The sequence below is a fragment of the Neopelma chrysocephalum genome, unplaced genomic scaffold (genome assembly GCF_003984885.1).
Source record: "Neopelma chrysocephalum unplaced genomic scaffold, ASM398488v2 Primary Assembly neopelma1_26, whole genome shotgun sequence".
Classification (NCBI taxonomy): domain Eukaryota; kingdom Metazoa; phylum Chordata; class Aves; order Passeriformes; family Pipridae; genus Neopelma; species Neopelma chrysocephalum.
Window position 1 is genome coordinate 24,679,149 of NW_020897695.1, and position 17,872 is coordinate 24,697,020.

The following is a 17,872-nucleotide window of genomic DNA, read 5'->3' on the forward strand; positions in this document are numbered from 1 at the left end:
ACCTTATGAAGACATCTTAGATGTTGATAACACTTTTTATATACCGTTTTATGGACCTTGGAACACTGAGGTTGGCAGATCACAATCATTAAGTAATTTTTCTTCTTTATTTGCTGTTTGCATTTTGATTTGCTGAATGCACATGCAACTAGTGGATTAACTGTGCCAGAAGTGATATGTTAAAAACATTTAGGAAAACTTACTGGTTCGTTTTGTTTTACTGAAGTCAGGCATGAATGGCATGCAGTAGATTGCAAGGAAAACCAAAAGGACATCCATTTTCAAAGGATATATAATCTCCATGCACATGTAAAATGTCTCTTACAAAAGTCATTAATTTTTGTTAAAAGTGTGCCTTTTTGCCTCTTTTTATACAAGTGTACATGCAATTACCTGTCCAAGCTAAAATTATTTACAAAATTTCATAGTACAATACATCTTTTAAAGTGAATAATACATGAAAGGCCTATGCTTTCTGTTGTTTTGTAACACTGTACAAGATTAAAAATAAATAAGGCATTATAATACAGGTTTATCACAAATTAAAAAATGTTGATTTTCACTGTAATACAAAACTCTTAACTTGAAAGAACATTATGGCTAAATAGTCCTCCTGCCTGGGCAGAACACATACAGAATTTGGACTTGCTGATGTAAAGAAAACGCATTGTTTCTGCTACAAGCAGGAATCCAATGAAAATGATTCATGCTACTTACTAATGTGTTCAGACTCCTCAAAGCACTGAAATGGCACAGGTTTCCCTTAAAACAGTGACTCCCGAGTACTTTATTTTGCCCTACAGATAAATTATAGGCAAAAGTGTGAAAGAGATTTAGGTGCATGACCTACTCTTGGTTACAGTGTTGTAAAATGTTCAGTTCAGTACTGACATGAGACATCATTATAACCCAAAGAAGAACTTGGCCTACAGAAGCTCAACTCCTGACCTTCACAAGCATGCTAAACTCCTGGTGACTGCTGCAGGCCTTGTGGGTACATAAGGGATGCAGATCCAGCCCTAACAAGTTGAAGCTTTTGTCTCTTTGTCTCACCTAGAGAAAGCAAAGGAGCATTCACGTGTTTTGGTGAAGATAAGGGTGTGTGACTTGCCACAGTGGGAAGCAGCTACAAAAACCTACGCATTTTACAGGCTGGATAAAATAGCTTTCTAGTCAATGTAAATGGAATATGTTTGGAAATATCTAGCCAGTAATTCAACCAGTCTGCAATCTCAGCAGAGAACAATAATTAAAAAATCATTTGAAGATAAAGGTAGTATAGGAACACTTAGAAATTAGCTCCCAAGACTAAAGATCTCTGATGCTTATATCCTTATATAAAGAATGAAAGACTTCAATTATTACTCTTATCTGAAAGAGAAAATGTGCAAATTGATGTGAAATATTGTGCTTGTTGTTGATAGACGTTGACATGCCAAAATGGCATCACTTTGTTGTAGGGCTTATATCTGTTAATTGTTTCAAGCTACCTCCTGCACAAAACAGTGAACAGAAGTACAGGAGGCTATTCTGCCCACAATGTGACAAGTTACTATCCTCAGATAGCTTCTCTAATTTGGCAGAAAATGCGCATTTGTGGGGTTTTCGGAAATATTACTTCTATACATATTTGCCCCTCTTTCCACACATGAAACCTACTGACATGTCGAAGAATGCAGAAGAGCAGAGAGATTAAATATGTTACTTAAAGTTGTCCCACAAGAGCTGGACTTAAACAAATTTACACAGAAGAGAAAAAATTATATGAATAGGGAGGGAAAGCATAAAGGTAAAAGCACAGTTGCATCATATCATGATTTCAATGAGTATTTAGCTTTCCCTGTTGAAATGGCTGCTGAATACTGCCTATCATTTTCACATGATTTTTTACTGATTTGTGCCTTGGCTGAACTTTTTTCATGACTTTGTACTGGTCAGTCGAGGACTACATAGTAATATATAGTTTTCCCCACAGTAAAACCAGTAACAACAACCATAACAAAAATATGAAAAACATTAATGACAGGATAATGATGTTAATGATGATGAACTTAATGAGAATAGTGTTAACCTGGTCTACTGGGAGGTGTCCCTGCCTATGGCAGTGGAATTGGAACTAAACGCTCTTTAAGGACCCTTCCAACTCAAACCATTCCATGATTCTATGACTCAAAAGTCTGGAAATTGACTCCAAATACACCATAATTGATGCTGTAAGCTAGCACATGCGCACTAGCTTGCCTGTACTACCAAGAAGCCATCCTGGTCCACTCAACCTGCTCTGGGAGGCACAAATCTCCTGCAAAAGTGCTGAATGAGAAGCTGATGATGGACTGTGCCTGTCTAGTCCTTTCCATTCGACATGGAAAACACTCTTACAAAAGTCACGTGCCTCACTTGGCTGTTGGAAAGGAGGATCTGGCTTAGAAAAATCTTCGGACTTTTTCTAGTAACACCTGCTAATCTTTTAAAATAAATAATCCAAATTTACCTTGCTACATGATCTTCCAGTGACATTAGCAGGCTGGGAATGGGTCTGTGAATGAGAACAGTCACAAAAGTATTAACAGAGGGGATCTGTTTCTGCTCACTGTCCATTTAGTGATCAAAGAAGCAATGGCAAGATGCCTATATCTTGGGCCTAATGAAAATAATAACAAATAAATAATTTCATTGCAAACTTTTGGGTCGGTCAATGAGTGGATTTGTTCGGTGTGTTCATGTACTACCAGATCTGATGCTAGAATCTGAAGATTCTTTTATTCTATTGTTATCACTGAAATTATACCAAACTCACTGATTCAAAAATTGTATAGCATGGAATCTTTAAGAGTGAAACTGAGTGATTAATGCTATTGCATATAATGCTTTCCAACTTTGTTAAATATTTAACTGCATGATAATTGAGTTCTTACAAACTAATTAGACAACATAAATATGCAGTGTGCTTTACATGAATACCACTTATTCAGTTTAATTATGTAAATATTTGTTCTTTTATATCTGTATTCTCTACGTGTATTTATTTAAATGGCTTTGGATGCCTCAAAACCAGAAATAAATTATTCTAGAAGAATAGCTGTGAACTGGATAGCTATTAGGGAGATAAAGAAATGCAGTGACTTTCTACAGACCAACCAGGATGCAGACACCCTGTACAGTACAGTTAGGAAGAAGTTCTCAGGTTTTTATAGTCACTTTAATCACGACACTAGCTTTGCTAGCTTTGTAATGAAGCACCTAGCTGACAGGGTACATAAAAATTAATTTAAAACCCTGTTGAAAACCACTAGAGTCCCACAGTAGCCTGATGTGGCTACATGAAGAACAGAAATTCCTGTAACATTTATTTAACTATTTGCATCTGCTGACATAGTATTCGTCCGTATACTTTTGACACAAACAGTGACTGTTCCAAAGTAAAAGCTGATTGCAGAAGAATCACTCAGAATCTTCTTTCCACTGAAATCTGCCATAAAATAGGCCCTCTAAAGGGAAGTGTGACATCTAGTACACAAGTTTTCTATTGTACAATCTGGACAACTTCTGTAGTCTGGGGTGGGGTTTTTCATTTTGTTGTTGGTGGTGGTTTTTGGTCTTGAGTTTTTTGGGAGGGGGAACAGGGATTGGGGTTTTTTTGGTTAAAAGGACGTTTTGCATGTTTTTAGACAATGTAAAATTTTACTTCTCTTTTGGAAAGCAGTGAGGTTAGTTAACCTGTGAATTCCCATCAGGACAGTATGGCACCTGTCTATAGAGTACATGTCACTAAACAGGATGACCTCGAGGCCCCCACCTCGAGTACAGAGATGCACTCCACATTTCATATCCAAATCAGTATTTCAAGATGAAACCACAGTCAATAGGATGTGGGCTGGATTAAAGAAAAAAGCTGTCAAAATATGTTCCCTTTTATGCAGATTAAGAGCAGGCCTCACTCTCCTGGCACACTTACCCGTGGTCCTCATTTGGGCAAAGTTTGACTGTGCTTGTTTCTCAGAATTATAGCTTTCTATAATTGTACAGCTTTGAAGAGTGAGCCTGGATAGAATCAAGATATAATAGAACTGTGGCGTAAATTTAAAAATCAGTTAAGATGTAAAATTATGTTGGCAAACATACAAATGTCACAAAGCTAACAACAGCATGTTTGGCACCAGCACAGGACTATTCTTTGAGCTGTTTAGAAAGGTAAAGCTAATCCTGGAACTGAACTAGACCTGTGCTATTTCTAAAAGCCTGAAATAATACCATCCTTCTGCTCCTCAATAAAATCAGCACTGTACATAAAGGAATATTTCTATATTGCATAAGCATATTGCAGGGTGGCTCCTCTGTCTTGCACAGAGTCAAATGACCTACAAAGAGGCAGTAAGTTCTAAACTCTATTACCCTTTTTTTTTTATGGAAAGACTATATATTGTTCTTCTGCCTAAACTTTAAGCTCTGTGGTTTACCTACTTCATATCCTAGTGTTATGGTTTGATTGGAATTTTTTGGAAATTTTTGAAGCATGCAAGGAGAACTTTAAAAATTACATAGGGTTTAGTAATTAGCTGAATCCAGCCTTCATTAATCTGCCATTGACAGCACAATAAACACTGTTCTCATTGCTTTAACTCATGCACTGGGAGCACAGTTTCTCTAACTCTTGCTGTAGCCCTGGAGAGTCTCCAGGTGCCCCATATTCCATGGTGAAATGAAGCTTTCCTAATCCCAGGCCCAACAATGCTGGCTATGACAGAAAGAAATCTCTTTACTATGTCATTGCAGGTAGATGTGTAAATAAATACACATTTTTTGTTTATCTCTATAAACCTCTATTAAGTCTACACAGAACTGTTTGTATATGTGCATATATAGATTAAAACATATATATACACACACACATACATAAATAATTGCTTGCACATTTATCTAATTTTTTTCAACTACCTTTTAAAAATGCCATGAAAATATTCCTCATTTCCAGAAAATCCCATTTTGACTTTTCCTAACAGAATTGCTAGCCCTTATATGTTCCATCCCAAGAGTTTGTTACACAGTCCCCAAGTTCTCTTTGGTTGGGTTGTAGTGGTCCTTGGTTAATGCCATGGCCTATGACCTCTGACTTCTTGGTAAAAATTCAGTCAACCATTACTCTCCAAGTTCACTGCAGATGACAACCAAATCTCCTTTGTTCTATGCCTCCTTCACAGCTGGCACAGAAGGAAGATAATGCAGTGTTTGATTTGTGTGACTGGCAGAAGCTTGACCTGCTCCAAGCCCAGGTTTTGCAGTAAAGCTAGCAACTGAGGACACTGACGGACAGCTGGTGCCCAGTTTTGTTTGAATGTTTGCCCTCCCGTAAGGGTACATTTTTCGCTCTAAGTTTAAAGACCGTGTTTGGGAATTATTTCCATCAGCCTTTCCTTCCAGGAAATAGGTCAACATTTCGCCTTTTCCCTTTACACTAACTTTACCCCTGCACACGAATTCATAACTGCACCTTTTTAATATCCGTTGAACTTCTTCTGTCACCTGAAGACAGAAAAAAAACCCAACTGTTACTTTTTGCTGTTCATATAACTTCTCACCCCTCTTTATTTTACTTTTCTGTCATGAAATATGCATAAGCACAATGGATGAGCACCTACAGCTGCTCTCAGGCTCACTTAGAATTTTCTTAAAGAAGTAAAGATGACCAATCTAACTGGAATCTGCAAAGCAGAACTTGTGGTCTTGAACCAAATAATTACACAGCCAAATTAAGTTCCGTCCAGCAGAAATGTATAACCAAATTGTAAGCTCAATCAGTTCCAGTGATGTTAATTTGCTGCAGAAGACCTTTTGATCTCTGGAGATTAAACAGGTATTTTGGATAAATGACTGCAAGAGTTCATTGAGCTTTTGAAAGATACGCCATAGCTTCTAGCCAAGCCCTAGTAGAACAACAACGTTCTCTGTTTGCATCGCCTCTCCAATCCAAAGTATCAAAGGAATTTTTAAAGCTACATAAAATGCAGTAAGATGCAAACAAACATAGATACTTTCCTTGTAGGTCTTATTCAGGCAAAATTTCTACAGTACAAGGACTGACAGTGTCAGCATTTCCAGGCTTGCCTCCAACTGTGTGCAATGAAGCAGAGAACTTTCTTCTAATGGGAAATGATTTATTTAAGGATTTCATTGTCTCCAAGGAGTGAAGCATATAAGATGGAAAACAACTATATCTCTGATGCTTAAGTCACCTGGAGAGTGTTGCCCTTTTCATTAGAAGAAGATAAAGTGAGGCTGTGTTTTCTAAGTGGTCTTGAAAATGTAACTATATGTAAAACAGGAAGTATGTAAACTTTGCAAAATTGTCTTAGAATGCACTCACCTGAATTTTTCCCTGCACTCCAGTACTATCCATCCGGCTGGCAACATTTACAGTGTTTCCCCAGATATCATACTGTGGTCTTCTGGCTCCAATGACTCCTGCTACTACTGGCCCAACATTAATACCTAAAATTAAACAATGAGTTTGGTTTCAAATACTACAGCGTATTATCCAAGGGAAACGTGAATCCTACAAAACAGACTCAACACAAGTGCCTTAGAATTTTTCTGCTCATAGGACATAATTTATGTTAACAACATGAAGCTGAGTCAGGGGAGGTTAAGGTTACATATGAGGAAAAGGTATTTCACCCAAAGGGTGGTTGAGCACTGGAACAGGTTCCTCAGGGTAGTGGTCACAGCACCAAACCTGTCTGATTTCAAGAAACTTTGGGGCAACACTCTCAGACACATGGGGGGATTCTTGGGGTGTCCTGTGCAGGGCCAGGATTTGGACTTGATGATCCTGATGGGACACATCCAACTCAGCATATTCTATGATTCTATGCTGAATTTAATGTCAACTGGACTTCTGTATTTGCAAAAGGTTTATAAACAAAACAAAGGCATTCCTCAAGATATCTTATTAGACACACAATACGATAGACAACATAAAAATTTGATTCTTTGGTGGATTTCGTTTATTTAAAGAAAAGAAGAAAAATAGTGCTAGTCCAGAGTTTAGCTGTAGACAAGACAAACTGTTAAAGTTCTTTAATTGGTCCCTACAACTTCCACTGCAGTTGCACTCACAAAGCCTTCTAATGGAGGTTTTCCAAGTGGAACAGAAATAATGGTCTGGAAGACATAAGGACTGGGGTAAGGGAAGTGTGTCACTTTGGCTATTAGTACTAGACAACTCAGATCAGGAAAAAGACAAAAGGTTTGGAAATGGCTCAAGCCCTTTTTTTTTGGGAAACTGCAGAGCTTGATTCTACATTTCTGACTAAATTTGACACCTTGTTTGGAAGATAAAAGAGTATGTGTTCCTTCTGAGTGCCCTGAAGAGCTGCAGATACTAAACCCTGCAAAAGATTCCATGTGAGGGCTTTCCCAGGCAAGTTATGCAGAAGAATGGGGGTTACATATTTGATCCTTTGTGAACCTGGAAAGACCAGTTATAACAGAGTTCAAGGAGAATTTAGGGTTTATAATTATCAGGATGTACAGGAGGTCAAATATGTGTAACTCTCCTATTGCTGCCTTTGATGTCTTGGGTCTTTCTCAATCTTACACTGCTAGAAACTTTTGTTTTTCCCTTGTCCAGCCTATTCTCACAATTCAGCCATGAAAATGTATGGAGAAAGAAGCTGGAGAAAACTATCTGTTTTAGAATATGCAATGAAATTAGAACAGCAATGGAAGTAACATTGGAGAGGAGCAGAATGCAGGGAAGAAGGGGAAGAGGGGAACGTGATCTCTAAGAAGACTGTGAGAAAGGACTCTGAGTGGTAAGACGTGTAATAACGTGTAAAGGATTGCATGGGAAGGGTTGTGTTGTGAAGACCAGAGGATTTGATTTGTTGGAGAAAACAGGACTGGTTAAGGTGATTTGGCATCTGTGACCAAAAGGCCCCAATCACACTTTTAATGCCAACAAAGCTTTTGCAGATTCAACTTAATAGCTAAGTACAGTAAGACCCAGTTTTCAGCAGTTTAGCAATGCAAAGCAGAGTAAGGCACAAGACTGGGCACACTCATAATATTACATTAAATTAGTTGTGCAGTTTCCCTATAGTGCTGCATAGATTAAGTAAACACATTGGAATTGGACACAATTGTAATTCCTCAATACTAATGCATACCATCCAGCCTGCTGACCTTCTACGTGAAGGTGACTTTCTCACTAAAGGAGAATTTTCAGCTTTAATCATGAGGGCAGGACAGGTAATCCTTTGCTGACAGCACAGGGAAAGCCAACAAAAACCAATGTTCTGCTTGTGTGATAATTGTAGAAACGTGACTTACCAACTCGCAGGACAAAATCATTGTAGGACTGATAGTTGATTTCATCAAGAACATCAAACATCTCTATTGCAAAATCTGCCAGTGTACTCAGATGGGAATAAATTGATTTTTTAGCCTAGAAACAAAATAGTATTGCACATTAGATTTGTATGATACTGAGAGGCAGGTGAAATACCAAAGTGAAAAACAATGAAAAACTCAGGACAGATGGCTTAGGAAAAGAATCTAACCAGTTTTCCTGTTTGTGAAAGGAAACTTTTGATGGTAGCTAAAGCACATGCATTCTTTTCTTGAGTGCTATTTTTTTTCTTCTCTCTCTCTTTTTGATTTCTGGGAAGAATGGAAAACCAAGTTCCCATGGTAAAGTGATTCTGTTGCTAGAGAGCTGCAGATGTTTGTTGTGAGTGTGGCAGGGAATATAACCTGCTTTTTTACAAAACTACTTTGCCTGGTGATTATTAATAACTATAGTTTCTGCCCTATTCTCCCTTTGGGGCTTTTGCTAGCTCCCAGCTCCATGGGGTGCATGCTGTTCCCATTGACAAAATTTCTGTTGTGTTCAATCCTGTGAGACGCAGAACACCCCTATTTTTTTTCCTTTCCAAGCAAGCTGAAGGGATTTGTTATAAAATGTATCTAAATGAACTACAGCAAAAGAATCAGAAGGGATCAAATGAAATGCTGAAGTATCAACTTTTAACTAAAACCCCAAACATAAGAAAATAATTTTTACAACTTCAGGCTAATTAATTAAACTGTAGAGCTCATGGTTAGAGGATATTGTGATTCCAAAATTTCACAAGAGTCTAACATAGTTACTCAAACTCATGAAAGAAATATTTGCTACACAGTAGTAAAAAGACATTAACTTCAGAATTTCTTAAACAGCACATCATTAGAAAGTAGAAAAGAGAGGTTTGTGTATTTGTCCTGTAACTCATTCCCTTCCCCCAGGATCTACCTTTGGTTATTAAAGACAGGTTACTAGAATAAGCCTTTGATTTGACTCAGTATGATTGTTTTTATGTTCTGCTCTTATTTGAATAAGAAATATGAATTTTGGAACAGATTTGCAAAGTGAAAGTGGGCTAAAGGTAGGATATGGTGAAAGAAATGCAGGGTCAGTGGCAGCTTCAGTACGGTGTTGCACAATGGGATTGTGGAAGCTGGCATGAGATGAAAGCTTGCTGAGTTTTTGCCATCATAGCGAGATTTTATAAATGCAGTGCTTGACAGTGGCTGACAAACCTGAGAAACCAGTTGCTATTTGCTTTATTCTGCTCAGTTTGAAAGGGCTGCTCCATGTGACTGGGAAATTCACAAAAATTAGTTCTAACAAAAAATTATAAAATCATCCTTGGGCCAGTCCCAAATTTTGGAAAAAAAAATCTTTTTATTTACCTGCCTGGATATCTGGCATTCTGCTTCTTATAATGTGAACTAGCTAGCTCTACTATTTTCCAGCACTACCAAGAAAAAGGAAGAACAAGAATGAAGCTTAAAGAGCTTATGGCTACAGTCCCAACAGAGAAGGAAAACATATGGAGGAGTTTTATTTGACTTCTAATCTTCTTTATATTCCTTATCCTTCCGTTTCTTTGCTGCCTAATGAATGCTGCATTTTCCTGCAATGCCCTTCAGGGTCACAGGAGAGAGGACTTGTGACAAATACTAGATGTGCTGCAGGTCACAGATGCATCTCAATAGGTTTACTGGCAAATTCTTTTGAACCTGCACTGAAGACCACAAAGTTAGGACCCTGGTGAAGTCAGGATCGTGGTGAAATAAGCATAGAAGGATTTTATATTGTGTGAAAGATCTACATGTTTGTGTGTTGCCCTGATGATGTAACTGGCAAGCAATTATTCATTGACATATCAGAGGAATAGTTACTGGAAAGACTGCCCAGAGCATCACAGCAAAGCCACTCTGATAGAGGCAATGTGCATTTACTTTATTTGTCTGCTGAAGTCAAGCTGCAGAAACACCAGTCCTGTAAAATATGGGATTTAAATATTTAACTTCATCAGGGTACTGGGCTCTTATGTGTGCAAATATCCTCAGTTAAGAGCACAGTTAACCCGATCCACTCTTTTCTGCTTATGTCCAAATCCTAGTATGAAATTTATTGCTCACAATCAGAGGCTGTGCCAGATTTTCTGTTGAAGCTGGGATGCTCCTGGTAGAGGGCACACTAGAAGCACTTGACTCTCTTAAGGCTCCCCATGGACACATGTGACTCTGTAGGACAGCCCAGGGACTGTGTGATGGCTGGAAGTGATCACCTGTGCATGACAGGCTAGCCAGGATTATCAGACTTCTAATACACAGCTGCATGCTGAAGATTTGTTGGGAAACTGCCAAGAGGATGTGAATAATTTCTATTCAATTGCACCACATGAGCAGTGGGAAGAGAATGCAAAGAGCTGACACCCCAAGTTAAAGTAAAAAATATTGATTGTTTCATACAAGATTTTTTTTCCAGAATATAGAGTGTTAAGTAAATTCTACATGTGCAGAAAAGATCAAAATTTTCCCCAGGATTTAAGAGAAAGGCAAGACTTTCTGCAATGATTTAAAATGCATTACTATCATAAGCTCAGAGCAGTATCTTCAATACTGGGTTAGCTCAGCTAACCCTTCACTTGACAACTATAAAATACAAGAGACAAACGTGTTTAGATTTTGGAACATATGCTGCCAAAGTTACCCAATAACACACTTGTTTTGAGCATTATAGTTCAAAGAGCATTTATAGCAGACATATTGCCTGTTTGCCCGAGATCACACACTGAAAAAAATTCTAAAGTTCAATGTTTTTTGCCTGTCTCAGGACCCATGAGTCAAACATTTCAGGATAAACAGACTTTTAAAAATACCTTTTTTGTAATATGTAGATTTCTAGGAATGATACAAAGGAAAGCATCAGCTGCAAATTTTCTGCAGACCAGAAAATTAGTTGATATATTCCAACACGATTCTAACAGTTGATTTCAATGTGGTCTTGTTTTTTATTCACTTAGCAGGGATAATAGTTCACAGGACATCTTCTGGCCTTTTTCATTTTGGCCCTTTAATTTGATGTTATTTTTCAATGCTAAACTGTATATATGAGTGTATACAACATATGTCTACAACGTATGTACATGCATTTCAGAACAACGGAGAAGTGTCTGGAAACTCTGAGCAGACATGGTGAATAGATTGGTTTAATTTTCATTATATTCTTATATCATTAGTTTTATAACATTTTCATAATTTAGTTTTATTACTACAATTATTAATATGCTTGGTACTCTGTACACATTATATTTAATATACTGCCCCCACAGTTTTCTGACTTTCTAGATCCTGCTTGCAAATCTAGGAAATCTCTGTCCCAAGACAATAACTTAAGGTGAGAAACATACTCGGGGTAGTAATAAAGATACAAAAGAATTGTGCCACAGAGCTAAGGGGCTTGAAATGACTTTGACTTTTTTTACTGCTGAGTAATTAAAAGGGTAAAAAGAATGCTAATAGCAGAGACAAAGAAGAGCTTATTTAAAGTGACCAGGGTAAAGTGAAACACTGCCTAGCACAAAGTTCCTGTCCATGATGGGTGTTAGTAGAGGCCATTTGTTTTCATTGTAGGTTACATGCAGATTTCCATATTAAAAAAAATATGTAAAAATCACATTTTAATATTCTTCTGCTAGTTTTGCAGCAATTCATTACACCTAGAGTCTCTCTTTCCCTACATCTTAGGTCATCTAAGATACTGGGTTTAAAACACTACCACTCTGACTTAGAGGCTCTTATACGTTGATTTGCAGAGAATCCAGAACTGCAGACAATGAAATTGCAAGTGAAGCCACATGAGCAACTGTGGCAGTTTTTCTTCTCAGGCTACAGCTTTCCTTTGAATTTCAAATTTAAAGTGTTGCAAAGAAGTCATACAAGTTATCTATAATCACATAGAATTAGTTGTGTTTCTGGTGCTCCTCTAGAGATAGAAGGAAAATGGTTCCTTCACAAAGGACTGTTTTGTAAAATCTTCTTACCTTAGTTCCCGAAGTAGGTACAAGTCCCACAGCTGCCATATATGTACTTCCAATTGTCTTGATCTTTTCTATGTCCTTATAATATTCTTTGTCCATAAGCTTTGTTTAAAACATAAAACTGTTAAATATTACATAATATTTTAGACAAGCAACCATAGTTATCAGATAATATGTGCAAGTTCATTAAACCATATTATTTTTGGTAAGTTGAGGCTGGCCCACTTTGATGTCATTAAAAAAACCTGCCACTAACTAGCATTTTGATGCTCTTTCTGTATCAGTGGAATTTGAGGTCAGACCTAAAAGTCCAAACTGGCCACCTTGAAGAAGTCCAGTGGACATCAACTATGTTTAAATAGGAAGTTTACACTACTCTTTTATTAAGAAGTTCAAGATATGATGAATTACTACAGATAATCTTTGTTGATAGGAATTTGGTAGAACTCATATGGTCAAAAGACAAAGTGCTTAGAACTTACCTCATCAAAATCAGCAATAATTTCATTTAACAGGCGTAAACATTCCACTCCCATATTATTGCCGTCCAATTCAATGTAGAAATCATTGAAGTTTGGGATGGAAGCAAACATCACTCCTACTTGTGAATATGACTGGTAATAAAGGTCCTGCAGTTCAGGAGCAGATATAATTTTTGTTTTAAAAGATTAATCTAAACTAAGCATCATTACTACAATACCCATGCTACTGCTAAGCAATAGCTATGACAAAAGCCATCATTTTTGCTTGAGAGAAAGCCAGTCTTCTTAAAATAATGTTGAAAGATGTCTTCACTTAAAACCACAAAAAAAATTCATACCTAAAGTATTAAACCCATTTAAAACAACTTAGTTTTGTTTTTGTTTTTGTTCTTGTTCTTTTTTTTTTCTGTTTAGACATGGAAGCAGTGAGTAAAAATTTGGAGAAAGTCTTAACAGTCGTAGAACTTCTATTGTATGAGAAATACATTTTCTCAATTTTGTTTTATAAGCAAAATAGCATGTGGAGCAATTTTATATTGTAGCACAAAACCAGCCTCACTCCTTCACATCTTTCCCTGAGTTATGGAGTCCTATGTAATATAATGCTGCTCTGTATGCTAAGGTTTCTGCTTAAAAATTTAGAGGGCTCAAAGAAAGCAAAACCACTATTCTATGGTTCAAATACATTGATCAAAATTCTGAAGAGCAGTATCATGAATATTACGGCAATTCCAGTGCTGCAGGTTTTCAGATTACCAGAAGGATTCTGGTAACGATTTCCTGAACCAATTTATTTAGTCACTGTAGCCTTTTATATTAAAAGCTGTTGTGTCTTCCTTGAGTATGTATAATTCTCCACTTTTAACTTTAAATGGGTGGTTTTGGTAATGATAGTATGTTTTCCAGAACTAGATTGGTTAATACAGTAGTGTCTTCACTATTCAGAACCAAACTGAGCTCATACAATGCTGTGATAAATCCCAATATCCTAAATTGATTGAAATAAAGTGATTGACAAGCAGACAATTGGTTACACTGATATTGAATAACAATATGCCCTTATACTGATTTTTATTAAAATTCTTTAGAGAAAGAGGACCATAAAGCAAAAGAAATAATCTCAAACTAATTCATGAACACAAGTTTTTATGAAACTATTTAAATATGAGTAAAATTTTAAAAGTCCAAGCCTTTCTTGAAAACATACAATCGAAAGGTGACCCAAGCAACACTGGGCCACATCCATACAACATGTATATAAATTTTGTCTCGGTTTACCATATTTCTTGGATTAGACATAAGAAAGTGCTGTGCAACATGTGCTGGCAACAGGTTGAAGAGAATTCTTTTATTATCCAGCTTGACTCTCTCCATATCGTCTCTCTCTTCTTCTGCCTGTGGAGATAGAGGAAAAGAAAAACCTTTCCAAATAGCAAAAAGTTAGCTGAACCTATCAAACAGCTTCTACTAATTCATCCTTTGAAATTAAACTGAGCAGAATAATGTAGAACAGTAATGTAGAGTGCGAATGTTTCTCCTGTACCACGCTTCTACATTAGGCAAAATCCCTTCAAGTTCTTAGTAATTTAAGCTCTGGGCTACTTTCAGGATTTGATCAGCTAAGTGTATCAGTATCTCCTGTAGTTCTCCACTATTTTTTAAATAGGCCCTTGATATTTTTACAGAGTAAGAAGCCAGAACAGTCCCACTTAAGTGGGTCTTGGAGGCCAATTCCTTTCCAGGTAGTCTGATAATAATAATGGCCAGTCTTCGCGAACGAAGATCTGGGGAAAGGTCTTTTACCTTTCCAGCCTGTGCAATGGATTTTTTAGGTGAGACACAGCATGCGCTGAACTGAGCCCACCCTTTAAATCCTAAGGTTCATCTACCGGGGCCAAGCAAGCTTGGACAATGGCAGTGAGGTCCTCAGGACGTAGGTTTGTTTAGAGTGACCTTCTCATAGATGGGTGGCCTCACAGGGCTAACGGGCTCCATCTGCCCGGGGGGACTGGGATTCGAACCTGGGTCGCAGCGGTGAGAGTCCCGCATGCTAACCACTAGGCCACCAGGGGTCCCCTAGTCTGATACAGTGTAGCAGTATTTGATCCCCCGTTCAAAAAAGAGAAGCCTATAGAACTACCAGTGTTTAAAGCAAACCTATGTCATTTTGCAGTAAAATGGAAAGAGTGCTTAGGAGTTAACACAACTGAGGTTCCTAACCCAAGATACCGGTATCTTATTACAGGTGCCTTGACTAACAGGAATTAGGGGGAGTCATACATTAGGAAACAATTCTAAAACTCAGACCTCTTATTAGAAAAATACTGAATATCTACGGATCTTATTTGGGACTCCTAGGTCTGCAAATTCCAGCCTAGTCCTTCATGTACTCATCAGCAAAATTACTTCTCCGGAATTTGCTCCTTGTTCTTAGAGTGACTTCTGGCTCTACATTCTGATTTCAATTAGAAAATGCTTGATCAGTGTTATATAATTAAACTCATGGAAATTATATCTTATTCTTTGCTCCTTAATCACATTCACAGAACAGTAACACAAATCTTCTACTGTGATCCTAACGTGATTTTGTTTATCTAATTACAATCAGTGGAAGACTGGAAGGCCAAATTCTCAGGCATTGTTGAGAAACCACAACCACATAAACCACTAAAGAACCTGTTCTAATCTTTGTTCGTGTCCCAAAAACCAATTGTATCTGGAATTTGGTATCCTGATTTATTACAAAGTCCACATACTTTTTTCACTATCCATTCCTGTCACCTTTTGCCTTTGTATAAGCTACCAATATATTTTCATGTGATTTCTTTTTTCCATGAAGCTAGGTTTTACTTTCCATGACAAAACTTAGGAAAAAGCCTTTTTATTCAAGTTACACAGTCCACTTTGCTTTGCAGTTTACTTCTGTATTTCTAAATTTCTTTACAAATAGAAAGAATGCAGAAAGAGAACTGATTTTATAGACATAAATTCTTCAGGAATTGTTCCCTTTTGAAATAAATTCTCATCTCCTACTCTAATTTGTGTAATAAGAAATAGAATCTATTCCAGCCATGAAATATCAGTAAACATTAAATAGCAATGAAGTTCTGCAAGAAAGACACCTGAAGCTTTTATTCTAAGCAAGTATCTATTTCCTGTTTGTGAGCTGTTTTCCTGACACTTCTTTTGCTGTTTAAATTTCACATGCTCTTTTCTTAAAATATCCTTCCCTTATTTTGGTGGCATAACTCTGTCTCTGACTTATTGTTTTCTATAAACATGTGAAATGGTCTCCGGCATTTTGTTTGACTGTTGCAATTTAAATGTTCTAATAGTAAAAATAAAAAAATTCTTCCAGCTGAAAATCCAAACTGAGCTTGCAACTCCATTTTTGCACCATACTGAAATATAGGAAATTTTCCTCCGACAACAGCAAGGGGATTTCAAAACTGAACTGATGCTCTGAATAAAAAATCCACTTGGGGCTTGTTTATCCATTCTTCTAGTTTTTGAACAAGAACTTTTTTGTTACTTAATTCCTAGGAATGTTAATGTTCTCATTTAAGCTACCAATAACACATGGGGCAGAATACCAGCCTAAAGAACAACACTCCTTTGAGTCAGGGCTTTCCGGACTAGTCAAAGGAATCAAGTAGAGGTAGGTAAGTGGAGTAATCAGTTTGATACATTATATGGATAGTGATGTTGCTCACTTACTGGCAGCCGCTGTTCATTTCTGATCTGGAAATGTGTGACCTGATTCCTCTGCCTTGCCCAGTTGTGAGCCGAAATGTACAAATGACAACAAAGGTTTCAGAGCAAGCCTAAGCCATGACTAAGAAGTGGAGAAATGAGCTCTTGAGTGAAGGACTAATGGCGCAAATCAAACTATCAGAGTCATGTCTGAAGGGGTGGCAAAATCTTCTAAGAACAGGGAAAGGTATCACCATTGCTAGTGGTAGAATGCTACATCTCCATCACACCTAGCAAGCATCTCCTCCCCTCTTTGAATGCAAAACTGTTAACTACAGTCTGAGAAGGTTCAGTTGACAAAGATGAGACTCTGGGAAAAAGAAACAAAGAAATTATGGGGGAAATATGGTTGCTAGTCCCTGGATGGCATTTGGTCAGCACACTTCCCTCACACAATACAAAGAGGGACTAAATGGAGTGTGGAGTTGTCAGGCTCTGTTGAAACCATTGCAGAGGAGGGAACTTGCTGGTACTTTTTAGATGATAAGCTACATAGCAGCTGGAAACCAAGGGAGATAAAGGAAGATATTCTGCTGTTGAATCAGCAACTGTGGTAAAATCAGTCTCCTTGGATTGACGGATATCCCCATCCATCCCCATTACATAGCATCCCACCGTTTTTATAATGCTGGTAACTGATTACACATCCTTTGTTTGGGAAGTGGTCTGAGCAGTTGTATCAGCTGGCTGTTTAAGCCTAAACATGCTGTAGCAATGTCACTGACTGAATAGTTATTACATGAAAATACAGTTTCAAGATTCAGCTAAAAAGAAGCCTAACTTTTTTGTACCTGAAGGTGGCAGTAAAGCCACAGGGAAGAGACTCATCACATTGCTTCTGTAGGGCCAGGTTTTTGAGAGGAAGTGCTAGCACACCTAGCAAGTCTTGCCTCCAGACTGTAAAATTTGTATTTCTTACAAGTGTAGTGGACTAGGAAAGCCAGTGGAATTATATTCTAGTATTCCCTGAAGAATGCATTAATTAGTCATATCATTGTATTATACTTATTTTCCTCCCCTGACAAATCCTGGGTGAGTGAGGAACTCCATTCTTTGGCGGTTTTAGATCTACATAAATTTATTACTTATATTTATTTGTTCATTCTTTTTTTTGTCCCTGTTTTGTTAAATAATTTGCATCATCAAATGTGAATATCAGTAACAAGTAAGGAAAATGTTCCTATATCTGCTACTCATAGTTATTGTCATATGAGACACAGAGTTACTCAACAATGCTATACAGAAAATGAAATTGTCCTCTCACTGTCT

At 37.4% G+C, this 17,872-nt stretch overlaps 1 protein-coding gene across 4 annotated transcripts in view; it reads right to left on the reverse strand.

The window, feature by feature from the left end:
* Nucleotides 1–4,418: 4,418 nt before the first annotated feature.
* Nucleotides 4,419–17,872, reverse strand: part of ADCY1 (adenylate cyclase 1) — a 150,544-nt gene continuing 137,090 nt past the window's right edge. Inside the window, exons 15-21 of one of the 4 annotated variants that reach the window (XM_027675962.1) lie at nucleotides 14,129–14,245; nucleotides 12,851–12,997; nucleotides 12,372–12,470; nucleotides 8,329–8,443; nucleotides 6,362–6,486; nucleotides 5,489–5,520; nucleotides 4,419–5,198 (exon numbers count right to left, since the gene is read on the reverse strand). In XM_027675962.1, coding sequence (XP_027531763.1) covers nucleotides 5,150–5,198; nucleotides 5,489–5,520; nucleotides 6,362–6,486; nucleotides 8,329–8,443; nucleotides 12,372–12,470; nucleotides 12,851–12,997; nucleotides 14,129–14,245 — 684 coding nt within the window. In that variant the 3' untranslated portion in view covers nucleotides 4,419–5,149. Of the gene's footprint in view, nucleotides 5,521–6,361; nucleotides 6,487–8,328; nucleotides 8,444–12,352; nucleotides 12,490–12,850; nucleotides 12,998–14,128; nucleotides 14,246–17,872 lie in introns of those variants that run through there. The other 3 variants (XM_027675961.1, XR_003533050.1, XM_027675963.1) reach the window with 3 other exon arrangements.